This window comes from Brachyhypopomus gauderio, chromosome 4 (genome assembly GCF_052324685.1).
Source record: "Brachyhypopomus gauderio isolate BG-103 chromosome 4, BGAUD_0.2, whole genome shotgun sequence".
NCBI classification, from domain to species: Eukaryota; Metazoa; Chordata; class Actinopteri; order Gymnotiformes; family Hypopomidae; genus Brachyhypopomus; species Brachyhypopomus gauderio.
Genome location: NC_135214.1, coordinates 16,874,543 through 16,899,332, shown reverse-complemented (window position 1 = coordinate 16,899,332; position 24,790 = coordinate 16,874,543). Strand labels below are relative to the sequence as shown.

General features: G+C 39.9%; 1 protein-coding gene across 17 annotated transcripts in view; it reads left to right on the top strand.

The window, feature by feature from the left end:
• Positions 1 to 24,790, top strand: part of neb (nebulin) — a 59,225-nt gene that overhangs the window by 654 nt on the left and 33,781 nt on the right. For 16 of the 17 annotated variants that reach the window (XR_013130456.1, XM_077002707.1, XM_077002716.1 and 13 more), the window contains 53 exons: positions 2,652 to 2,723; positions 3,685 to 3,801; positions 3,946 to 4,053; positions 4,228 to 4,332; positions 6,251 to 6,355; positions 6,439 to 6,543; positions 6,731 to 6,835; positions 7,319 to 7,423; positions 7,569 to 7,676; positions 8,091 to 8,207; positions 8,865 to 8,966; positions 9,072 to 9,179; positions 9,331 to 9,435; positions 9,532 to 9,630; positions 10,721 to 10,825; positions 10,922 to 11,029; positions 11,140 to 11,253; positions 11,362 to 11,559; positions 11,801 to 11,908; positions 12,282 to 12,380; positions 12,598 to 12,702; positions 12,825 to 12,932; positions 13,053 to 13,364; positions 13,545 to 13,751; positions 13,881 to 13,985; positions 14,079 to 14,186; positions 14,275 to 14,586; positions 14,681 to 14,887; positions 14,981 to 15,085; positions 15,240 to 15,347; positions 15,526 to 15,837; positions 15,925 to 16,131; positions 16,216 to 16,320; positions 16,706 to 16,813; positions 16,937 to 17,248; positions 17,336 to 17,542; positions 19,532 to 19,636; positions 19,725 to 19,832; positions 19,937 to 20,248; positions 20,355 to 20,558; positions 20,636 to 20,740; positions 20,957 to 21,064; positions 21,159 to 21,470; positions 21,568 to 21,771; positions 21,849 to 21,953; positions 22,176 to 22,283; positions 22,378 to 22,689; positions 22,796 to 22,999; positions 23,096 to 23,200; positions 23,338 to 23,445; positions 23,601 to 23,912; positions 24,338 to 24,541; positions 24,669 to 24,773. Coding sequence is in view for 16 of the 17 variants with exons in the window: in XM_077002707.1 (XP_076858822.1) it covers positions 2,652 to 2,723; positions 3,685 to 3,801; positions 3,946 to 4,053; positions 4,228 to 4,332; positions 6,251 to 6,355; positions 6,439 to 6,543; positions 6,731 to 6,835; positions 7,319 to 7,423; positions 7,569 to 7,676; positions 8,091 to 8,207; positions 8,865 to 8,966; positions 9,072 to 9,179; positions 9,331 to 9,435; positions 9,532 to 9,630; positions 10,721 to 10,825; positions 10,922 to 11,029; positions 11,140 to 11,253; positions 11,362 to 11,559; positions 11,801 to 11,908; positions 12,282 to 12,380; positions 12,598 to 12,702; positions 12,825 to 12,932; positions 13,053 to 13,364; positions 13,545 to 13,751; positions 13,881 to 13,985; positions 14,079 to 14,186; positions 14,275 to 14,586; positions 14,681 to 14,887; positions 14,981 to 15,085; positions 15,240 to 15,347; positions 15,526 to 15,837; positions 15,925 to 16,131; positions 16,216 to 16,320; positions 16,706 to 16,813; positions 16,937 to 17,248; positions 17,336 to 17,542; positions 19,532 to 19,636; positions 19,725 to 19,832; positions 19,937 to 20,248; positions 20,355 to 20,558; positions 20,636 to 20,740; positions 20,957 to 21,064; positions 21,159 to 21,470; positions 21,568 to 21,771; positions 21,849 to 21,953; positions 22,176 to 22,283; positions 22,378 to 22,689; positions 22,796 to 22,999; positions 23,096 to 23,200; positions 23,338 to 23,445; positions 23,601 to 23,912; positions 24,338 to 24,541; positions 24,669 to 24,773 (8,142 nt within the window). In the remaining variant the exon portion in view is untranslated. The remainder of the gene's footprint in view (positions 1 to 2,651; positions 2,724 to 3,684; positions 3,802 to 3,945; positions 4,054 to 4,227; positions 4,333 to 6,250; positions 6,356 to 6,438; positions 6,544 to 6,730; positions 6,836 to 7,318; positions 7,424 to 7,568; positions 7,677 to 8,090; positions 8,208 to 8,864; positions 8,967 to 9,071; positions 9,180 to 9,330; positions 9,436 to 9,531; positions 9,631 to 10,720; positions 10,826 to 10,921; positions 11,030 to 11,139; positions 11,254 to 11,361; positions 11,560 to 11,800; positions 11,909 to 12,281; positions 12,381 to 12,597; positions 12,703 to 12,824; positions 12,933 to 13,052; positions 13,365 to 13,544; positions 13,752 to 13,880; positions 13,986 to 14,078; positions 14,187 to 14,274; positions 14,587 to 14,680; positions 14,888 to 14,980; positions 15,086 to 15,239; positions 15,348 to 15,525; positions 15,838 to 15,924; positions 16,132 to 16,215; positions 16,321 to 16,705; positions 16,814 to 16,936; positions 17,249 to 17,335; positions 17,543 to 19,531; positions 19,637 to 19,724; positions 19,833 to 19,936; positions 20,249 to 20,354; positions 20,559 to 20,635; positions 20,741 to 20,956; positions 21,065 to 21,158; positions 21,471 to 21,567; positions 21,772 to 21,848; positions 21,954 to 22,175; positions 22,284 to 22,377; positions 22,690 to 22,795; positions 23,000 to 23,095; positions 23,201 to 23,337; positions 23,446 to 23,600; positions 23,913 to 24,337; positions 24,542 to 24,668; positions 24,774 to 24,790) is intronic. The other variant, XM_077002706.1, reaches the window with a different exon arrangement.

Here is a 24,790-nt window from a genome sequence, read left to right as displayed (position 1 = left end):
CGTGTAGTTATGCGGTGCTAAGGTAATAGAGATACACGCACAGTTAAATCTACCAGGTACCCTTAAGCAGCACCAGGTCTATGTTTATAGTGCTCTTTTCGTACCTGCACTGGGACCCCTCAGCTTCTGCTGGTACATTAGGAAGTTCTACGGACTCTGATATAACCACAGTCAGCAGTTCAATATGAGCTTCCTTTGGCATTCGTGACTAGCATTAGGTCTCATGTCAGATGACCTCCTCCCAGTAACATGGGAGTTTCAGCACCACCCATTGGTTTAGTATATAACATATGTATAAAAACTCCATATGTATCCTCAGTAATGCATGTTAAATTATATTCTTTCTCAGATACAAACACAAAAGTTCTATATTTTTGCACATTTGTTTGCTGTGTATCTATTAAACCCAACCCACTTGCATTATTTAGTAATTACTGGAGAATTTGCAACACATCAATGATGGTAATGATAGTAATATAATCTGGGTTTAAAGTTTGCTATGAATTAAATGACGAGTTAAAAGCATTTCCTGATATAAGTCTGAATGGAAGTAACCATTGTTAGATATGATATTCACATGCTTGCTGTGGAACCATTATACTAACAGTGGGATTACGTTCTGTTCAGTGTGCTTCAACACAACGCAAGATTCACACAGAGCTGCCGCTTAACACAAGAACATGTGCAGTTTTAGGCTCTAGATTGACTAGAGTACATTTTCTTCTTTAATAAAGACCCTTAATCTAGTTCTGTAACAGGAGGTGTGTTGCTTCTTCCTGAAATAACTTGACCTCTTGGGTCTGAGCGTTCTTGAAGGTTCTAGACACTTGACTATATGCAAACCTGTGCTACTGTATTTTGTCTTAATGTGTGTTATGTATGGTCAGAACTTTAAGAAAGTTCAATGACAAAGCAGAAGGTTTTAATTTCCTCATGAACTAATATTCTGCATTTTACTTAATTTCTGTTGTGGATATCTTATAGGGGCAAAACCCTTACAGAGTATCTGCTTATTTTAAAGTTCTTTTAGAGACACTTTTTAATGATGTACCAATTAGGGCTTTAAGTCTGCCACATTTTATCCACCATCTTGTTTTAAAATCCAACATCAACGATAAAATTGTATTCACTCCGGTTTCATTGTGACTTTTATTTGCATTCAATTAAAAGGCTAATTACAGTTAATTAAAGTATAGAAAAGGCTTCTTTCATCAGATGTATGGAATGTAAGAGCTATACTGGTTATTGTTTTGATATTTGAAGTCGTTCGGTTGTCACCTATAGCATATTTAAGATGTAACCGTTTTACTTGTAGCTTTACATGATTGTGGTTCCTTTAAGTCTGCGCTGTACTTCATCACCCTTAAGGTAAAAGGGAAAGCTCAGCTTAGACGAGGGGCTGTTCCTGCAGGAGATACAAATATAGAAGTCTACGTCTGCACTAGACTCAGTGAGCCAAATGAGATACACACTGTAAATCACACTCGTGTAGTCGGCTGGTCATTAACGTCATGCAGAGAGAAGGGGGGGGTAGTTCTCATGGAAAAAGACACCTGCAATGAGCCAAAGAGGGGCAAATCTGTATTACGGGGCAGAAAGGTGAGAGGGGGAAGGCAAAGAGGAATTGACGCCACTTTATATAACTCTACAATCCCATAGGTCTGAATGAAGAAGCACCTGTGTGTCCTGTGTGCTCTTTCCAGCTCTGTTCACCATAAGAATGGTGCAATTTCTTTATATTAGTGAAGGCGGCTGAGGTGCTAAGTTCTGTCAATAAAATAGCAACTTAGGTAGCAAATAATGCTTCAGGTGGCAATTAAAAATAATTTATATCACCCAGAGGTCATGAAGGCAATTTTATAAGCTAATTGAATAGACAACTACAAACTGGGTCATATACCTCTAAACTGAGTTAGCATAAACATATTTCACAGTTGAAAGCCAATTCATGTGACCAGTTATTTTTTCAGGTATAAGAAGTTCAAGTATGTGTGTTGGCGTCAACTGGAATCTATTCTTTCAAGCACTGTTTCTAGGTGCCACCATGACAATAACATAGTCACAAACAATAATAGAAATGAGTTCATCGAAGTGCTTAGATGTTCCCTGCATTTAACAGTCATGAGGCTCTGTCAGTCAAAACAAACAGTCTATTATGAGATGCTGTCCTGGGTAGTCAACCTAAATTGATAAAAACAAGTATCCTTAGTCTAACAGTCCTGCTAATGAACTGGGGAGAAAAATAATGTTACTGTAATTATACTGAATGTGAAGAGTATTACGCAGACCTAACATTGGTGTTACTGTCTCCAATAAGCTTCCATAAAGATGACATGCCAGAACTAAAATATTAAGAAGACTTCAGCTTTTCCACTGAAGAGTGATTATTATATTAAGCAGGCTGTATAGAAGCCAAAAATTCTATGAAAGTAGTCACAGAATGAAATTCACAAGATAAACATAATGTAAATAATTCATATTTAGAGTAAATAAACGAAATCATTTGGATGCTCTGCATACATTTAAAGTATTATCACTGAATTTCTAAATGTTTAAGACCAAAAGAGCTGGAAAAAACATTTGGACACTCGTGTTTCCGCTTGATCTGTGAGCCCTATTTTCAAAGCCCAGAGTTTGTCCTGTATTTATAGTATTATGAGGAGTACGAGACAGGCTTGACCACCACCACCTCCTCCACCTCACACCAGTCTCAGGTCGGAGAGGTAATGACCTCGTCCAGGGTCTAACGAGGAGAGACTTCCTCACACCACGCGGGCTGATTCTGCATGGCATGGGGCTTCACTCCACTCATATCCACGTTTGGAAAGGCAGCTCAGTAACTTCCTCATCACTGAGAGGCAGTGGGTATTTAAACAGATTATTCTTGTTTAACAAACAGAAAAGAGAAGAAGTTTCAATTGTGTCCACTGCCTCTGATGAAACAACCTCAGTTTTCCTTTAATCACTTTAACTCAAGATAAAACAGTCATGTGAGAGCAGTAGAGTCAGCTGCTTATAGATTTTCTATTTTTTGTGGGGTTTTTTTGTTTTTGCATGCAGTGTGTTTCTGTTTATCATTTGTGTCATTGCTGGAGCATGTATGGATGAGCATGTGAGCGATATAAGGGCTTTGAGAAAGATTAATCTCCAGCTCTTTCATTCATCTGTTCATTTGCTTTTCTTTGTACCAGCATAATGTTCCTTATTAGCAAATAACACAGTAGCCAATAACCTCACAGACTTTGACATGTCTTTAAAATAATATTGCTATGAATTGACACCAATTAGCATCACACAAATAACATTCTACTAATTGGTTGCAACCATGTTAAATTCAGTGAGCCATATTAGCAGTATGCTAGCTCAAACTACTCCTTCAACTTCAAACTGTTGTAAAGAAGCTGTGACCAAGTTAGCACTATAGATTTAAACCTGAATTAAGTAATGATATTTACTCTGAGCACTCCAGGTAAGTTTATTAACTTAGAACATGATTTCAGTGATGGCACCCCAAGTCATTAACTCTTGAAAAGTAAAATCCTACTTTTAACACTGTTAACTACAGTATTTTGGTCATTCGGTCATTCTATAGGTAGTTATAGTTATATGTCTTGTAACTCACAGGGGACACTCATACCTGTATGTAAGTCTAGTACCTCACTGAGTCTTTTCTTGGTCCTTCAGGCTGGACCTGGGGGCCTTCCTGTTCGCAAGCCCAGGAGAAAGGTCAAAGTGGACACCTCCAAATTCATGACTCCTTACCTGGCACACAGCCAGAAGATGCTTGACCAGTACAGCCATGTACGAAAACACCCCAAGAAAACAAAACAAATCGAAACAAAATCCAAAATCGATATTCCTTTCATGTTTATTATGTTAAGACATAATATGGGTATACATATGCAAGATGATCGTTTCACTTAACCCTGCATTCTGTCTCTGCAGAACAAGTACAGAGAGGAATATGAGAAGTGTAAGGGACAACCCTATAACATTTCAAGTGACACACCTGAGATGATCCGCATCAAAAAGGCCCAGGAGCAGCTCAGCGAGGTGAGAGTCACAAGATCTCCTGCAGCTACCAGCCAGTTCATGTCCAATTTAGCTTTTTCAAGTTACCATTGCTTGGTCTAAAGTCATTTCATATCCTATTTCAATAAATATTGTTTGTTAAGCTGGACTGATGTGACCATTATCATTAAAATGTTGTTTTGTTGCAATTTCCAGGTGAAATACCGTATGGAGGGACTGAAGGCTAAGACCACCAGCCTCTATGGTGGAGAGGCTCGTGAAATTGCACATGTGAAGCACGTATCTGAACTGGTCAGCAAGGTAGGTGAAACCTGGACCGAGCACGTCAGCCCTTCTGCATATGACTTCTGCAGCTTCCACTAAAGCAAGTATCTATTGTCACTAAATCCTCTTCTTCCTGTCCACTTGACCCTACTCCCGTTTTTTCTTTTTTTTCTTTTTTGTCACATCCATCATCTCTGTTCTTATTTCTCATCTCATCTCAGTTTCTCTTTTCTTTTTATTTTTCTTTTCCCTCTTCTCTAATTGTTTTTGAGATTTTCACCTCCTGCAGTAATAGCACACACATACACAAGTGATTAGCAGTGAGCAGCCCGGCACCCAGGGAGCAGTTGGGGTTAGGTGCCTTGCTCAAGGACACCTCAGTCATGGCCTCAGGCCTAGGAATCAATCCCACAACCCACTGGTCATAATACCGGTTCCCTAACAGATCATAACTGCCAAAGATAAACCAGACCATGACTGCCCCTAAAAACTGCAGTGGTTTATACTTTAGAAACCTGGTTTAGACCCATCTGTGCCATCTAACTTTAGACCCATGTCTAACCTTCCATTTCTAGCCAAGATCATTGAAAAAGTTGCTGCCATGCAACATTTTCTCTCTAGAAATGAGCTTTATGAGCCCTTTCAATCTGGTTTTCAGACTTTGCACAGTACTGAATCTGCTCTCCTAAGAGTTGCAAAAGATTTGCTGTTGTCAGTAGATTCCAGACTGTGTAGCATTTTGGTCTTCTTGGACCTCACTGTAGCTTTGGATACTGATCATAAATTATGGTTGCATCACAATTACCTCAAACTCAGTCCTGGTAAAATTGAAGCTTTATTGGATGGTCCAAAATCTTAACTCTGGTACTCATATCATCACAGTCGATACTGATAGCATCGAGTGATGATGATGCAAAAATGCTCATTCATGCCTTCATCTTTTCTCGTCTTAACTACTGCAACTCTCTCTTTTATGGTCTTTCTGCTAAATTATAAGCCATCTTCAGTACATTCAGAACTTGAGTGCGAGTCCTTATGTTTATGAAATGCTCTGTACATCACACCAGTCCTTCAACATGTAAGGAACAAGGTTGAAGAGATGTGATTCCAATAACGCAGTTTTATTAGTAATAGCACATTTTAATGCTTAGCACACATAAACAAAAAATACAGGGCTGGCCCTAAGCCTTTATGGGGCCCTAAGCAGAATTTAATTTGGGGCCCCCCATACCACCACCTCAGCACCAAATTCTAATGTAATAATTAATAGGCTCATCATGAAATCTTGGTGCTTTTGGGGGGCCCCTTGGTGGCCTGGTTGCCTTAAGGGGCCAAATAATTCAAGTATGCCTTGGGTTGGCACTGGAACCAAACGTAAAGACTCTGACTAAAAAAAGACCAGTGACAAGTATAACATCAACACACACAAAAACAAAACAAAACATTAACAAAACATTAACACACACACAAGTGCAAAACAATGCAAACGAGACAAGAGACAGATGAGACAAATGACACGATGAACACACACACACACACACACACCGACTACCCAGAGGGAGGAGTCAGAGACATTCCGTAACACAACAGTTGCACTGACTTTTCTTATAAATGACAAAATCCTTTTCCTCACCTCTGACCCTCTCTGAACTCATTCAGGTTTACTGTCCCGCTCGCCCCCTTACATCTTCTAATGCAACCCCTCTAACTGTCCCATACACTAAATCCACTGGGTGGAATTCTTTGCCTCAATCTCTCAGTAACTGCTCTACTCTGTCCTCTTTCAAAGCCCAACTCTTTTATCTTTGTTTCCTATTTTTCCTTATAGTTTTTATTTGTGATTATGTGAAATGTCCTTGGGTTTGTGAAAGGCACTATATAAATGCAACTTATTATTATTCTTTTCCTCTCTTATTAGATGAGCACAGACTTTGTTTTTTATATCTGTACTCAGGTTTTGTACAGACAGAAATGGGATGAGACCAAGGATAGATACTTGCTTCCCCCCGATGCCCCTGAACTTGTCATGGCTGTGAGGAACGCAGCTAATTACAGCAAGGTAGGATTTCTACACCTCTATCATTTTGCTAACCTGCCAGAGTGAGCTAATTAAGCTTCTAATTGAGCATGTTCCTCTTTCAGAAACTATACACAGAGGCATGGGATGAGGACAAGACCATGTACTACCCGTACAGCGATAGCCCGGAACTTCGCCGAGTTGCCAAGGCACAGGAAGTCCTCAGTGATGTAAGGTTTCAATTATAAGTTATATTAGCTCTATCCACTCACTTGATTTCTCTGTTTCCCTAATTGAACTGAGAAAATGTGATTAGGGACAACGAAAACAACTCAAGGATGGGTGAATTACTATGTTTCAGTATTAAAAGTTTGATCTTTTGGTCTTTTAAGTGGCCATTATGCTCTTTCCCCATAGATCAAATACAAGAAGGGTCATGATAAACGCAAGGCACAGTACACCTCGCTGGCAGAGCCCCCAGACATGGAACTGGCCAAGAAAAACTTTGCCATTCGTAGCAATGTAAGTGGACAAGCTCAGATCTGTTCAGTCATGTTCAAAAGTCTATTCCTGGTCGAAAAAAGGCATCAACAGCTATCTTTTAAACTGTTACCATCAAGGATCCAAGATATTGCCTGTTAATGCTAATTTTGCCTGTTCCATATTTATCCTGAGCCACATGCATGTGTCCAGAGAGGGAAAGACATGCTCTGGCATATGTGATGCTGTTACGAGATGGACAGGAATATTATTAGAAGGCATTAGACTAGAGCATAATACACAACATCCAAGCATGGAAGCCCACAAAAGTCCAATGATTTTATATATATATATATATATATATATATATATATATATATATATATATATATATATATATATATATATATATATATATATATATAGAGAGAGAGAGAGAGAGAGAGAGAGAGAGAGAGAGAGAGAGATATGAGTTTTTCATTTGTGATTTGTAATTTACTAAGAAATGTTTTTATACATTTGTAGCTCAAGTATCATGAGGACTACAACAAGAATGTGAAGGGCCAATGGTGTGAAACCCCTTACTTTGACGTCGCAGTTGGAAAGATGGTCATGGATAATATAAGTGAAGTAAGTTTGTGTGGAATGACTGACATTTCTTAAAGCGCTTATGTCATGTCTTGTCATTTTTAACCAATTAAGAATGCATTATACAGTCAGATATTCTGCTAATTGTTTGTACTCTTATTTTCCTGCTCACCAACGGCCTCTTCAGAAAAAATACACTGCTGCTTATGAAGACATGAAAGACCAAATTTATTTCATGCAAACAGAAACACCGACATATGCTGCTAACAAGCAGGCTGGTCACCATGCAAGCGCGGTGAGTTTGAATTTCTAATATATCTTTATATTTATAATATAATATCATATTTTTAGGCATAGTTAGGCATAACTTCAATACTACCACCAGGAGAATTATTTCTTTCCTCATTAGATAGGTTTGCTGACTTTTGACTCACGACAGATCAAGAGATTACCATATAACTGTTTGCCATACTGCTATTCAGACATTCAAAGAACAAGCTGGATTAATTAGGTACTGATTATGATAAACTGATCACAGTAATGCTGCTGAAGTCACTGAGGTGGAATACAGAACCCAGAATGTTTAAAAAATGTTATGACTATGATATGAATAAATATGAAGCCATGCATCCATGTAAACCACACTGCACTGTGCATTGAGAGATGATTTGTGAATCTTTCTTCTTCCTCCCCCCTCCCCCTTGTTTAGAATAAGTACAAGAAGGATTATGAAAAGAAAAAAGCAGTCTCTGAATACAACGTCCTCCCTGCAACAGAAAACCCCCTCCTCAGACAACTAAGATACGCTGGCACCATCTTGAGTGATGTATGCTTACCTGTTTATTGTCATTCTGAATCAGTGATGTACATACACCTACGAGAGAGAGAGAGAGAGAGAGAGAGAGAGAGAGAGAGAGAGAGAGAGAGAGAGAGAGAGAGAGAGAGAGAGAGAGAGAGAGAGAGAGAGAGAGAGAGAGAGAGAGAGAGAGAGAGAGAGAGAGAGAGAGAATGTCAGACAGAGCTGCACATGCTATAGCTAGTTTTCTTCTTTCAGTTTTTTTGCATATTGAGGTTAGGTCACAGTTTTGTCCAGCAGGTGGCATTAATGATTAACGTTGGCTCAGAGCTAAGTATGGTGTTCTTGGGTTTATTTTAAATAATCAGTCCAAATCAGAACATGAACATCCTTCTGTTGAAAAAGTTGATGGCAAGTTAATTTAAACACCTTAAAGCACATTTTCTTTCCTGATGGCCAAATGGAAGTTAATTGTTAAGTTAATTCTTTAGTTAAGGAATATTTTACCTTTAGGCCTATATGATCTGAGGGATGTTAAAACATGGGCATTGAGATTCAACACGAATTATTGAATTATTACCAAAAGTTTTATTTTGGCAATTTACACATTTACAGACTATAGTCAATAATGCTTCCAAAAGCACTTTATTTGCACATTTCTAACATCTTTCTTTTTGTTATTTTTAGAAAGTATATAAAGAAAACTATGAAAAATCAAGAGGACTGAGCATCAACTACTGTGACACCCCCAAGTTCCAGATGGACAATGTCCTCAAAAAGTTTAGTGATGTGAGTGTCACGTTGCAGTGATGTAGAGAAATGAGTCAAAGAAAGAAAGACAAACTGATGTTAATGATGTAAATATCATGATTTTGGTCTTCTTGCTCTTTAAAGATACACTATAAAGAGAAGTATGACAGTGAGGTGAAGGGTCACTACGTTGGCAGTTATGAAGATGTGTACATGGTTCACGTCAAAAATGTGGAAGAGTTCAAAAGTGATGTAAGTAATTCTTAAGATGGAGCTCATTTAAGCTACTTTACCATGGACCTTATTAAATGATAGTTACCTTAGTTATCCCTTGAACATGTTTGCCTGATTTCCTGTTATTTTTTATCTTTGTTTTTATTATACTGCTTTTGATTACTTTCAGAAAAATTATAAAGCTGATTATGACGATATGAAGACAAAGTGTTATTTCCCCCAAACGGTCACGCCCGAATATGAAGCCATTAAAAAACTGGGACAGTGCAAAGATGTGAGTTTACCGACCACAGCACAAATCATTCTAATGTGATGCTAAGGGTGTTTAGATAACTGATTGTATTTTTGTCTTTTACTTCACCCTTTATAGAAACAATATCGTCGACACCCAGGCACAGTGAAGTTCACACAAGTAATGGACTCACCCGTCCAAGTACAATCTGCTGTCAATGCCAAACAGTTGAGCGATGTATGTATCTTCAAGATTTTTCACAGTTGCCTGCTCACTTTTAACAAAGATCAACAATTGTATTTTCATTGCATTACCACATCAGGTTTCCTTCTTAGTCACGTAGTTAATAGAAAGTACACAGAATCTTATTTGGTTTTACACAAGATTTATGTGGCTGTTGTAATGTGAAATAACTGAGATATTAAGAGGAGTTTGCATTCTGCACACCCAGAATAGCTCCTTTGTCTAGACGGACAGGTAATTGAATGCAAGATGCTTCTAATATGGGTCATTTGCAATCAGCAGTGCCATCTACAGAACTTATATTCCATATGATCAATAATATTTAACTACATAAGATTAGATTCAGAACAAATCAAATGTTACACTCCAACTATAAATGTGTTAGGATGAAGCAGATATGAGGGAATGCCTTACAATGCTCTTTTAAGTTTTTATGTGTTTTTATGTGTTTTTTTTTTTTTACATTTGACCCCTGGGGCATGTAAAGCAACAGATGTGGTTACTTTGAGAAGTTTATTTCAGCTGAATGGCAGTACTTCATTGCTAGCAGTGACAGAAGCGCATTCATTACAGAATGTGAATGCAGAAGCACATTCATTACAAAAACCGAAAAAAACTGCATAAATCATTATTGGCTACCCCAACAACTTCCTCTAGACGTGTATCATAAATTAAAAGTTTTCTATGGATTATTAATATTGAAACAAGATGGGTATTGGTTGACCAGTCTATAATTCATTTGAATGGATGAGGTGCATGTTTTACATTTTAAAATATTTAGGATTTCAGAGTTTGGAAATTTAAATGTTGAATTTACCAAAATTCACCAAATCACCAAAATTACAAACATTCAAGATTTTAGTGAAAAATAAGTTTTGTATGTTGAAATAGTTAGTACATTTTGTGTATTCATATTATTTAGAGAGCTGAACTTTTGCACTTTTGGAACTGCACTACAGAAGGATCTGGTATTGAAAATATGGCAGAAATCATCAAGACTCATCAAAAATTGTGCCAAATAGACTGGTACCGAAATATATGTAAATCAGTAGGATTTTGCTTACTGCATCTCTTCCATTTTCAGCTGAACTACAAGGCAAAGTATGAACAGGAAAAGTTCAAGTGTTACCTGCCCCCCGATTATCCCTTCTTCATTCAGTCTAGGGTCAACGCCTATAACCTTAGTGACGTAAGTATTAAACTCCATTCTTTCACTTAAAATGTAGGCGTCAAAGTAACAATTTGAAATATCTCATAACGTTGGAATCTATTCATTTACTTTTAGACTTGTTACAAATTTGAATGGGAAAAGACAAAAGCAAAAAAGTTTGAGGTGAAGGGTGACGCCATCTCCATCCTCGCTGCCCGTGCTCACACCAACATAGCCAGTGACGTGAGTGAACAGAGCTCAGCTCTTCATGACCGAACATGAACATTTAGGTAAGGAGCTGATAATGTACGTAACCTGTGTGTGAGGCTGCCCATTTTGTTCCTTATTATTAGGTGAAATACAAGAAAGAGTATGAGAAAAACAAAGGACACATGGTTGGGGCCCTCAGCATTCAGGATGACCCCAAGATCATGCACTCTGTCCATGTTGCTAAGATCCAGAGTGAGGTGAATATTACCCTTACACATGACAACAAGGATATTCAGAATTGTTATCCTCTTGCCTTTTTATGAAATCTCTTGTTATATTTGACCGTTATTCACCTCTCTCCACAGCGTGAGTATAAAAAGGATTATGAGAAGATGAAGACCAAGTACCACGCCCCACTGGACATGATGCTTGTCACGCTAGCAAAGAAGGCTCAGGCTATTTCTAGCATGATTGGCTATAAAAGCATTATCAACCGCTACTTCCTACCACCTGACAGTGTGGGTCTGGACCTTGCAAAAAAAGCCAATGTGATCCAGAGTGATGTAAGTTTTAAAAAAAGAAGAAGCTTTTTTCAAGTTTTTGCTGAATTTAAATAGTGGTGCAATGCAGTGTGTTTCCAGGGAAACTTGCATGAACATGTAGTTTTTATTTAGATATAGATAATCCTGGTTAATCCTGTCTCAGGATTTTTTTTAAAGATTGATCATTAATTGGTTTTAAATTGATATAATTATTTATTTACTATTTTGTTTTATTTTTATTATTCCTTCTTTCAAACTACAGAATGAGTACAAGTCAGACTACAATGCCTACACTAAAGGAACCCCGTGGATACCTTATGGATCATTGGATGTCGAGAAAGCCAAGAAAGCTGGCCAGATCCTAAGTGAGGTACGGCTGTCAAGTGATCATCCTTTGTGGTGCAAAATAGCTAGTGGCAGGTTCTGACAGTGACATGCTGACAGGAGGTGTTAATGAGTTACTAACAAGTCAAAATATTTGCCCCCTGCTGACACCTGAGCAAGAGGGGATAGAGCAGCAGGAAGCCAGTTAATCACTGCTGATGGACACAACACAGCATTTGGGGTGTCTGTGAATAAAGCATGATTTTGATGATTACATATGACGAAGCATATGTTTCATTGTTATTTATCTGAATTGACCTTCTTGTCTATTCTAATTTTTAATGGAAAACTGTGCATTTGTTTAGTGTCTGAGTGACAACTAATTACAACTAATTTGCTCTTTCACTTTCCCAACCTAGAAAAAATACAGGCAACGCCCAGATACTGTGAAATTCACCTCTATTGATGACCACCCTATCATGCTGCAGGCTAGGGTCAACCAGCTCCTCCGGAGTGATGTAAGATCTTTTTTCCCCATATCCCATTTTCCTAACTCATGCACGCCACATTGTACACTATGCATATTATACTCTTCCCTCCAGAAAATAGCAAAATAGCACCCTCCATTGGATAATGATGAACAGTAGCCCTTGGTTTTGCTGCTGTAAATGAAGCAGAAATATGATTTTACTGCACTGCCTATGATCTGCCTATGATCTGTCTACCCCACTCTAGCTGCACTACAAGAAAGGCCTTGAGGCGATCCATCAAAAATATGCCCTACCCCCTGACGTCCCACAATTCCTCCAGGCCAGGTGCAACGCCTACAATATCAGCAATGTATGTGAACATCTCTAACGTGCGGGTCGGGAACCCCCGCCTCCATCCACTTTTTTATGACTAAGAGAACATCTTGTCTAGTTTAGAAACTCTGTCGACATTGTTTTCTTTTTCATTTTCAGAAATGTTACAAGCTCGGATGGGAGGATCTTATTTCAAAGGGTTATGATTTGAAGGCTGATGCCATCTCTGTCCGTGCAGCAAAGGCTGCAAGACACGCAGTTAGCGATGTAGGTGCCATTCGGCCTGTGCCTGCTACATGTTTATAATCATATATGTGAATAATCAAACAGAACATGGACATCACTCAAAACCCTGGTTCTCACTCTAAAATATTCACCTCCCTTCAGGTCCAGTACAAGAAAGCATACATGAAGTCTAGAGGCCACCATGTTGGCATCCGTAATCTCCAGGACGACCCTCTGCTGGTGCACTACATGAATGTGGCCAAGATACAGAGTGACAAGAACTACAAGCAGGAATATCACAAGGCCAAGCTGAAGTACCACACCCCAGTTGACATGTGGAGTGTTGCACATGCTAAGCAGGCGTCTGCAGTTCAGACGTACACAGGCTACAAACAACCTATCCATCATTACACACTTCTGCCAGATGCATTGAACTTCGAGCTGGCCCGCAATATGAACACCATTGCTAGTGACGTAAGACATTCACCATCATGTGGACCCATGACTAAATTAAACCTCCTCATGAGTTGAAGAAGCAACTTTTTTCCGATTAGCCCTAGATTAATATGTGGAAAAAGTAGCAAAGCTTTATTAAGAGTTCAAGATCTGACATTAGTAATCTAACTTACAGGCTTTCTTTTTCTGTTTCATCAGTACAACTATAAGTTGGACTATGAAAGCTCTGTGAAGGGCATGGGCTGGGTCCCCCTGGGTTCATTAGATGTAGAGAAAGCCAAGACTGCTGCTGCCGCTCTCAATGAGACGAAGTACAGGCAGCATCCGGACAAAATCAAGTTCACCAGTGTCTTCGAAACCCCAGTCATGGAGCAGGCGATAGTGAATGCCAAGCAGCTAAGTGATGTGTGTAATCCCTACAAGCTGTGTTTCTTGGCATGCCTAAGAAATAAGAATGCAGCATGAATTTGGAAATTTGAGGGACTTTTCAGAAGACCTTTGAGAAAAAGTATCACCATGACTCTTGTTTTGCAGAGATTGTACAAAGCCAGTGGAGAAAAGTTCATGCACACCTACCACCTCCCTGCAGACACACCAGAGCTTCTGCAAGCCAAGTACAATGCCATCAATGTCAGCAAGGTAAGATTACAGGATGTCATGCATCAAAGAAGAAGCTCATATTCAAGAGATTTTATATAAATCTAAAATATTGCTACACTTCATTGTTTCCAGACCTATTACACATACGCACACAAGCAGGACCTACTTAAAGGACACCACGTGAAGGAAGACGCCATTCCAATTGTCGCTGCCAAGTCCTCACGGAATATTGCCAGTGATGTCAGTAAATGCACCCTTTTGCACAATTACATTTAAAATATGGTGCAGAACTGTTTTTTTCACATTTTAAATGCTGTTCTATTTGCAGTACAAGTATAAGCTCGCATACCAAAAGGCCAAAGGCCACCATGTTGGCTTCCGTAGTCTCCAGGACGACCCTCTGCTGGTGCACTACATGAATGTGGCCAAGATACAGAGTGACAGGCACTACAAGCAGGACTATCACAAGGCCAAGCTGAAGTACCACACCCCAGTTGACATGTGGAGTGTTGTGCAAGCTAAGCAGGCATCTGCAATTCAGACAAACACAGGCTACAAACAGCGCATCCATCACTACACCCTGCTGCCTGACGCCATGCATATCGGTCTCACCCGCAACATGATGGAGATTCAGAGTGATGTGCGTCCATTTGAAACATCACTTCATGTAATTTATTGAAAGGCATTGTCAGATATACACCCTTATTTCATGCATCCCATTTTTGTTTTACCAGAATCTTTACAAGTCAGACTACAACAACTTCTACAAGGGAGCAGGATGGGTTCCCATTGGTTCAATTGATGTACAGAAGGCAAAAACTGCCAAGGCTGCACTGGATGAAAAGGCCTACAGAACTCACCCCAGTACACTGAAATTCACCAGTCTCACAGACCAGATTAACATGGTCTTAGCCATGAATAACTCTAAGCAGATGAATCCTGTAAGCACATTTCAGAATATCAACAATGGTTTTCATTGATATTAAACTTGCACTTCTCCAGTCATTTATGTTGTTTATTTTCTGCCATTAAAGACTGCTTATAAAGCTTCTGGTGAGAAGTTTATGCACACATACCACCTGCCTGCAGACAGCCCACAGTTCCTGCAGGCCAGATATAACGCCCAGACTATCAGTGAGGTAACTCAGACTATAAACTGAACTGAACCTCCAATGCTTTTTTACAGAACCTAATACCCAATGGTACTCAACCAAGTTTGCCATTTTTGAAGTCTGTGAAAAATATACTCAGTTGAGAACATTGTGAATGTTAACATATTCTGCCCTCTTGCAGAAACACTATAAATCCCAGTGGATCACAGACATTGCTAAAGGATATGACATGAAATCTGATGCTATTCCTATATTAGCTGCCAAACAAGGAAGGCACATTGCTAGCAACGTAAGTAATTAAAAACGAAGTTCCATCTTTTGGGTGAAGGAACTTGGCCAGGAAGATATTTTTGGTTTTATTTAATTTAAAGGGTCAGTTCCAAAATATTATAATATACTGTATAGCATAATAGTATGAGCCACTTAAGCATGTTCTGTTCCTTACTGGTGTTCTACTTTATTCACAGTTCCAATACAAGAAAGCATATATGAAGTCTAGAGGCCAACATGTTGGCTTCCGTAGTCTCCAGGACGACCCTCTGCTGGTGCACTACATGAATGTCGCCAAGATACAGAGTGACAGGCACTACAAGCAGGACTATCACAAGGCCAAGCTGAAGTACCACACCCCAGTTGACATGTGGAGTGTTGTGCAAGCTAAACAGGCATCTGCAATTCAGACAAACACAGGCTACAAAAAGCCCATCCATCACTACACCCTGCTGCCTGACGCCATGCATATCGAGCTAACTCGCAAAATGAACACCATTGCTAGTGATGTGAGTCAATTGTCTTCTCTTTATTAACAGTGTGCAAACATGAATGACCGAAAAACTATTAACCTTACTACAAATAATATTTTACAGGTTGAGTACAAGAATGATTACAACAGCTATGTGAAAGGCATTGGGTGGGTGCCCATTGGATCGTTAGCAGTAGAAACTGCCAAGGTCGGCGGGAATATACAGAGTGAGGCAAAGTATCGCACTCACCCCTCTAAATACACCCACCACAAGCACATGGACTCCATGGACCTGGTGCTAGCTGCAGCCAACAACCAGATCATGAACAAGGTGAGTTGGAATTATGTGTATCTCCTGATTGTAGAAGATGAGAGGCCATGACTCTCAGGTAACCCTTTATCTGTTTCACCACAGAAAGCATACACTGCTGCATGGGACACGGACAAGCTCAAGATCCATGTGATGCCGGACAGCCCTGAATTTCTCCTTGCTAAGGCCAATGCAATAAATGTTAGCCAGGTAATATCATATATCAGGAAATCACTTTTTAAATAATATTTGATGAGACATTTATTTGCCATTGAGTTGGCTAAGGTGATGGGGAGAGCACTAAGTGGTGATTTTGTTTTGTGAAACTATTTCTGTTTTCACACTCATTAATATATTTTGGTAATTATTCGGGTAACTTTCAGTGATACATTTAGCCATATTTTAACTGTTTTGCTACTTTACTAGTCTCTTGAAAACCAAAAAGTGCCCACTAATAGAAATCAATAAAATTAATGGAAGTTTCATGTACTGTGCTCGGCATTAATTCTCATGTAATACAGGAACCGGATTACATACATATCCCCTTTTTTTGCCAACAACATTTTTTCTCACACCATTTCCTGTGCATTTTCAGAAATTCTACAAAGCTGGCCTTGAGGAACTGAATAAGAAGGGCTATGACATGAAATCTGATGCCATTCCAATAAAGGCGGCCAAATCTGGCAGGGATATAGCCAGTAATGTATGTTTATCAACTTGAATCTTTTTTTTTGTTGTGAAAATACCATTTACATTTTTACCATTTACATGTAACTATGCTATTGGTATAAAACGTCTTGTTAACAAAGCCATTATTTTATTGCAGTACAAGTACAAGCTGAATTATATGAAGTCTAGAGGCCAACATGTTGGCTTCCGTAGTCTCCAGGACGACCCACTGCTGGTGCACTACATGAATGTCGCCAAGATACAGAGTGACAGGAACTACAAGCAGGACTATCACAAGGCCAAGCTGAAGTACCACTCCCCAGTTGACATGTGGAGTATTGTGCAAGCTAAACAGGCATCTGCAATTCAGACAAACGCAGGCTACAAAAAGCCCATCCATCACTACACCCTGCTGCCTGACGCCATGCATATCGAGCTAACTCGCAAAATGAACACCATTGCCAGTGATGTGAGTCAATTGTCTTCTCTTTATTAACAGTGTGCAAACATGAATGACTGAAAAACTATTAACCTTTCTACAAATAATATTTTACAGGTTGAGTACAAGAATGATTACAACAGCTATGTGAAAGGCATTGGGTGGGTGCCCATTGGCTCGTTAGCAGTAGAAACTGCCAAGGTCGGCGGGAATATACAGAGTGAGGCAAAGTATCGCACTCACCCCTCCAAATACACCCAGCACAAGCACATGGACTCCATGGACCTGGTGCTAGCTGCAGCCAACAACCAGATCATGAACAAGGTAATTGATTTAAGACCCTTACTATTTAGGACCCTTACTATGGTGCTTTGGTCATTGAACTGCTTTGTTATTCACTTGATTGTCAGGCCTGTGCAATGAGATATGAAATGGGAATTTTCAACAGAATCAAAAAGATGCATCAATAAGGAGCTGTTTAACTTTTGCATTTGAAACTGTGTCCATGTTTTGGAGTCAGGTCGATAATCCAATCTCGGTTGGAAGAGGAACAATGCAGGTTCCGTCCACGTCGTGGAACATTGGAGCAGCTTTTCACCCTGGCGAGGGTCCTAGAGGGAGCATGGGAGTCAACCAGTGCACATGTGTTTTGTGGATTTAGAGAAGGTGTTCGACTGTGTCCCTCAGGGATTCCTCTTGGGTGTGCTCCAGGAGTATAGGGTACTGGGCCCACTGCTATGGGAGTATAGGGTACTGGGCCCACTGTTACGGGGTATCCAGTCCCTGTACAAACGGAGCAGAAGCTTTGTTCGCATGGCTAGCAGTAAGTCAGACTGGTTTCCAGTTGGGGGTGGACTCCGTCAAGGCTGCCCTTTGTCTCTGATTCTGTTCATAACTTTTATGGACAGAATTTCTCTGCGTAGCCAAGTGGCAGAGGGGGGTTCGGTTCGGTGGCCTCAGGATTCTGAGTCTCCTTTTTGTGGATGATGTAGTTCTGTTGGCATCCTTGCTGAATTAGTTTGCAGCCAAGTGCAAGACAGCCAGGATATCTTATCAGCACCTCTAAAACTGAGACCATGGTACTCAGTCGGACAAGGGTGGAGTGCCCTCTCTGGGTCGGGAGTGAGTCCTTGCCTCAAGTGGAGGAGTTCAAGTATCTCGGGTTCTTGGAAGGATGAAACAGGAGGTTGACAGGCAGATCGGTGTGGCAGCTGCAGTGTTGCGGACGCTGTACTGGACAGTTGTAGTGAAGAGAGAGCTAAGCCAAAAGGCAAAGCTCTCAATTTACTGTTCAATCTATGTTCTGACTCTCACCTATGGTCACGATCTTTGGGTAGTGCCCTAAAGAATGAAATTGCGAATACAAGCAGCTGAAAGGAGTCTATTCCACAGGGTGTCCAGGCTCTCCCTTAGAGATAAGGTGAGGAGTATGGTCATCCAGGAGAGACTCGGAGTAGAGACACTGCTCCTCCATGTAGAGAGGAACCAGTCGAGGTGGTTCGGGCATCTGGTCCAGATGCCCCCTGAGCGCCTCCCTGGTGATGTGGTCCTTGCATGTCCAACTGGGAAGAGACCCCGGAGAAGACGCTGGAGAGATTAAATCTCTTGGCTGTCCTGGGAACACCTTGGTATCCTCCCAGAAGAGCTGGAAGAGGTGGCCAAGGAGAGGGAAACCTCGGCCTGATTGTTTAGGCTACTGCCCCCACGACCCGGATAAGCAGCTGTTAATTATTGGATGGATGGATGGACTGCAGAGACATTTTTTCTCTTCTGTCCCAAATGTCCTGTATGCCTTTTAATTTTGGGATTTGATTGTACTACAACAGTTATCTATAGGCTTTCTCCTCTTCAAGCATAATAGCAATGTTGATTACACTTGAGGTGATGTCAATGGGACAACCCAATACTTCACCATTATAAGAATCCCCCATATTCATGTTCATTGTGTGATCCACCAAAGCTTCTGCAACCCTGGTGGCATCCTTGAGCGATTAGGAGGCAGATGCAAACACTGAGAAGAGCCAGAAAATGTCCAATTCCAGATGTTACGTTCCACCAACGTTATGTTTGTCCTGTAATGTCAACAGAGCTACGTATTCCTTATTGACTGAAAGTAACATTTTAAATTAAGGAATGAATATTATATAGTTTGTTATACAACATTTTATGTTGTTTTCATTTTTTCATGTGCCAATATATATTTTTGTATTCCCACAACAATTCTGAACATGGATTTTTTTTTTTTTTTTTTTTACAGTGCTGGAATTTTTATTGTCATTGCATTGAAAACTTCTTGGTTCATTTCTTTCACAGAAAAAATACACAGAGGCCTGGGACAAAGACAAAACATCAATCCACATCATGCCCGACGCCATGGATGTGACCCTGGCACGCCAGAACAGAGCCAACTACAGTCTGGTTTGTCACCTCTCACTTATACTGTTTTAATTTAGTTTCTGGGATATCATGACTAACTTCTCACAACTTCTTGTGTTTATTTCTTTAGAAACTGTATAAACTTGCCAATGAATTGGCAAAGAAGAAAGGTTATGACATGCGTGCTGATGCTATTCCTATTCAAGCAGCCAAAGCTACTACAGCCATTGCCAGCAATGCAAGTTTTTTTATTATCAGTACAGAACAAATTATTTATGTATGTTATTAAATTAATTATTTAAATTTGTGCAAAATGAATGTTATCTTTCATTTTTTATGCAGTATAAATACAAGGCTGGATATCGTAAGCAAGTTGGTCACCATATTGGAGCCCGCTGTGTCCAGGATGACCCACTGCTCATGTTGGCCTTGAACTCAGCTAAGATTGCTAGTGATGCTCTATACAAGAAAGACTTCAACGAATCCAAGACCAAGTTCCATCTCCCTGTGGACATGTTGGCATTTGAACTGGCAAAGAAAAATCAGAACCAAGTCAATGATGCCAACTACAGAACTTACCTGCATAACTGGACCTGCCTGCCAGACTCCAACGATGTTGTCCAGGCCAGGAAGGTCTATGATATCCAGAGTGATGTAGGTGTTTATTTTGGATAGGACTTTGTGTATCCGCTGATGGAGTCATTCACATGATTTTCAGTCATTACATTTTCTGTAATCTTTCTCTGCTCTTTTTGTTTAGGCTATGTATAAGGCTGATCTGAAGTGGTTACAAGGCCTGGGATGGGTCCCTATTGGTTCACTTGAGGTTGAGAAAGTGAAGAAAGCTGGTGAAGCTCTGAGTGAACACCGGTATCGTCAGCACCCAAGCAACTTCAAATTTACAACTTCAACTGAGGATGTACCCTTGGTCTTGGCTAAAGCCAACAATGACATCATGAGCAAGGTAACCGTTGTCTAGTTTTTCTCTTTTTCCCCCCACACACAATCATTGGAGTTTTAACTGATTTTCTTTTCTAACAGAAAGCTTATATTAAAGCCTGGGAAGATGATAAGACCAAAGTCCACATCATGCCAGATACCATGGAGGTGGTCCTTGCAAAACAAAATAAAGTAATTTACAGTGAGGTCAGTTCATTTTACTATGTTGCTGATGCAGCTACACTACATAAATTATGATTTGCAATTGCTAAATGTCATCCATATATAATTCCCAAAATGATACTGTGACGTGAAGAATAATATGAATTTTTGAGAAATGCAAAGTTATGAGGTCAGTCTTCAAATAATCACTATTTTTCTTTGAATAAATTATGTGTTTTGTTTGTTTGTTTGTTTATTCAGAAACAATACAAACTTGCCAATGAACTGGCCAAGAAGAAGGGTTATGACATGCGTGGTGATGCCATTTCTATCAAAGCTGCCAAAGCTTCCAGAGACATTGCTAGTGATGTAGGTATTCTAAACAGCAGATATGGTTGTGTAGTGTGTATCAGTGTAATTACAATGTTTTTGAATATATCCAACTTGTTTACACACTTTCTAGTACAAGTACAAGACTGGATATCGTAAGCAAGTTGGACACCATATTGGCGCTTTGAGTATCAGAGATGACCCACTGCTCATGTTGGCCTTGAACTCAGCTAAGATTGCTAGTGATGCTCTATACAAGAAAGACTTCAACGAATCCAAGACCAAGTTCCATCTCCCTGTGGACATGTTGGCATTTGAACTGGCAAAGAAAAATCAGATCCAAGTCAATGATACCAACTACAGAACATACCTGCATAACTGGACCTGCCTACCAGACTCCAATGATGTTGTCCAGGCCAGGAAGATCTATGATCTCCAGAGTGATGTAGGTGTTTATTTTGGATAGGGGTTTATGTGTATCCTCTGCTGGAGTCATTCAGTCATTACATTTTCTGTAATCTTTCTCTGCTCTGTTTGTTTAGGCTGTGTATAAGGCTGATCTGAAGTGGTTACAAGGACTGGGATGGGTCCCCATTGGTTCACTTGAGGTTCAGAAAGTAAAGAAAGCTGGTGAAGCTCTGAGTGAACATCGGTATCGTCAGCACCCAAGCAACTTCAAATTTACAACTTCAACTGAGGATGTACCCTTGGTCTTGGCTAAAGCCAACAATGACATCATGAGCAAGGTAACCGTTGTGTTGTTTTTCTCTTTTTCCCCCCACACACAATCATTGGAGTTTTAACTGATTTTCTTTTCTAACAGAAAGCTTATATTAAAGCCTGGGAGGATGATAAGACCAAAGTCCACATCATGCCAGATACCATGGAGGTGGTCCTTGCAAAACAAAATAAAGTAATTTACAGTGAGGTCAGTTCATTTTACTATGTTGCTGATGTAGCTACACTACATAAATTATGATTTGCAATTGCTAAATGTCATCCATATATAATTCCCAAAATGATACTGTGACGTGAAGACTAATATGAATTTTTGAGAAATGGAGAAATGCAAAGTTATGAGGTCAGTTAAAAAAAAAAAACATAGTTTTTCCTTGAATAAATTATGCATTTTGTTTTTTTGTTTATTCAGAAACAATACAAACTTGCCAATGAACTGGCCAAGAAGAAGGGTTACGACATGCGTGGTGATGCCATTTCTATCAAAGCTGCCAAAGCTTCCCGGGACATTGCTAGTGATGTAGGTGTTCTAAATAGCACATATGGTTGTGTAGTGTGTATCAGTGTACTTACAATGTTTTTGAATATATCCAACTTGTTTACATTCTTTCTAGTACAAGTACAAGACTGGATATCGTAAGCAAGTTGGTCACCATATTGGAGCCCGCTGTGTCCAGGATGACCCACTGCTCATGTTGGCCTTGAACTCAGCTAAGATTGCTAGTGATGCTCTATACAAGAAGGACTTCAACGAATCCAAGACCAAGTTCCATCTCCCTGTGGACATGTTGGCATTTGAACTGGCAAAGAAAAATCAGATCCAAGTCAATGATGCCAACTACAGAACTTACCTGCATAACTGGACCTGCCTGCCAGACTCCAATGATGTTGTCCAGGCCAGGAAGATTTATGATCTCCAGAGTGATGTAGGTGTTTATTTTGGATAGGACTTTGTGTATCCGCTAATGGAGTAATTCACATGATTTTCAGTCATTTCATTTTCTGTAATCTTTCTCTGCTCTGTTTGATTAGGCTGTGTATAAGGCTGATCTGAAGTGGTTACAAGGACTGGGATGGGTCCCCATTGGTTCACTTGAGGTTGAGAAAGTGAAGAAAGCTGGTGAAGCTCTGAGTGAACACCGGTATCGTCAGCACCCAAGCAACTTCAAATTTACATCTTCAACTCAAGACATTCCACTGGTCTTAGCTAAAGCAAATAATAACATCATGAACAAGGTAAGTGTCATGCATACATTAAAATATGCATGTCGAATCATTTAACAAAAATAATCATTCGTGCTGTAATGTATTTCTCTCAAAACATTCTTACAGAAATCATATGTGGAAGCGTGGGACAATGATAAGACTAAGATCCATATCATGCCAGACGCAATAGAAGTGCTTCATGCGAAACAAAACAAGATAAACTACAGTGAGGTAAGTCATACATGGATGATATTATACTGCGCTGGTGAGGAACTGATCATCAGCTTCATCTGTATTTCCAGAACAGCAGGTCTTGCCTGTTCTGTTACGCATATAATATAGTGTTTTTTTGTATCATTTTCTTTCAGAAACTATATAAACTTGCTAATGAGGAGGCTAAAAAGAAGGGATATGATATGCGAGCTGATGCTGTGTCTATCAGAGCAGCCAAAGCCTCCAGAGATATTGTCAGTGATGTAAGTATTTTCTTACCTTATCAACGTAATAAATATAACACTACGTCCAGTTATTTTCTTATGCATTTTTTGAAGGTTAAGTGAGTGACAATGAATAGACTAACAGTTTAAGAATTTAAATTTCTTCTGCTGTCTGTTAACATTTCTCACGATAGTACAAGTACAAGGCTGGATATCGTAAGCAAGTTGGTCACCATATTGGAGCCCTCAGTGTCCAGGATGACCCACTGCTCATGTTGGCCTTGAACTCAGCTAAGATTGCTAGTGATGCCCTATATAAGAAGGACTTCAACCAGTCAAAGACCAAGTTCCATCTCCCAGTGGATCTGCTAGCAATTGAGCTGGCTAAGAAATGCCAGATCCAAGTCAATGATTTCAACTACAGAACTTACCTGCATAACTGGACCTGCCTGCCAGACTCCAATGATGTTGTCCAGGCCAGGAAGGTCTATGATCTGCGTAGTGATGTAAGTGGTACATAAGATATTTTTCTGATAATATCTTGGCTTAACAGTTAGAGATATCTGGGTAAAAATGAAAACATTTTGAACCTCTTTTGAACATTTGTTCAAAAGAGGTTAAAAACACTTATCACTCATCACGGGGCAGTCATGGTCCTGTGATAGGGAACTGGTCTTGTGACCGGAGGGTCGTGGGTTTGATTCCCAGACCTGAGGCCATGACTGAGGTACCCTTGAGCATGGCACCTAACCCCAACTGCTTCCCGGGCGCTGGGCTAGGGCTACCCACCGCTCTGGGCACGTGTGCACCACAGCCCCCTAGTAATCACTAGTAACTTCACAGATGGGTACAAAGCGGAGGACAAATTTAGATTGTGGTGAAAAATCACAACATTTACACATTTACTTATCTTTCTCTGCTGTTTCTTTAGGCTGTGTATAAGGCTGATCTGAAGTGGTTGCAAGGACTGGGATGGGTCCCTATTGGTTCACTTGATGTTGAGAAAGCGAAGAAAGCTGGTGAAGCTCTGAACGAACGGCGATATCGTCAGCACCCAAGCAACTTCAAATTTACAGGCACAACTCAAGACATTCCACTGGTCTTAGCTAAAGCCAATAATGAAATCATGAACAAGGTAGCTTTTAACAAAACTCTGCTCTGCACTACCATTATTCTTCTAGCCCTCTGATGTTTGTGCTCCGTTAGCCTTGTATTTACATATCCCTCTGTGAATATATATTTGAATGCATTTCCTGTTACAGAAAAATTACATTGCAGCTTGGGAGAGTGACAAAACTAAGATACATATCATGCCAGACACATTGGAGGTGGTCCTTGCAAAACAGAACAAGATTAACTACAGTGTGGTAAGATTCATACCTTT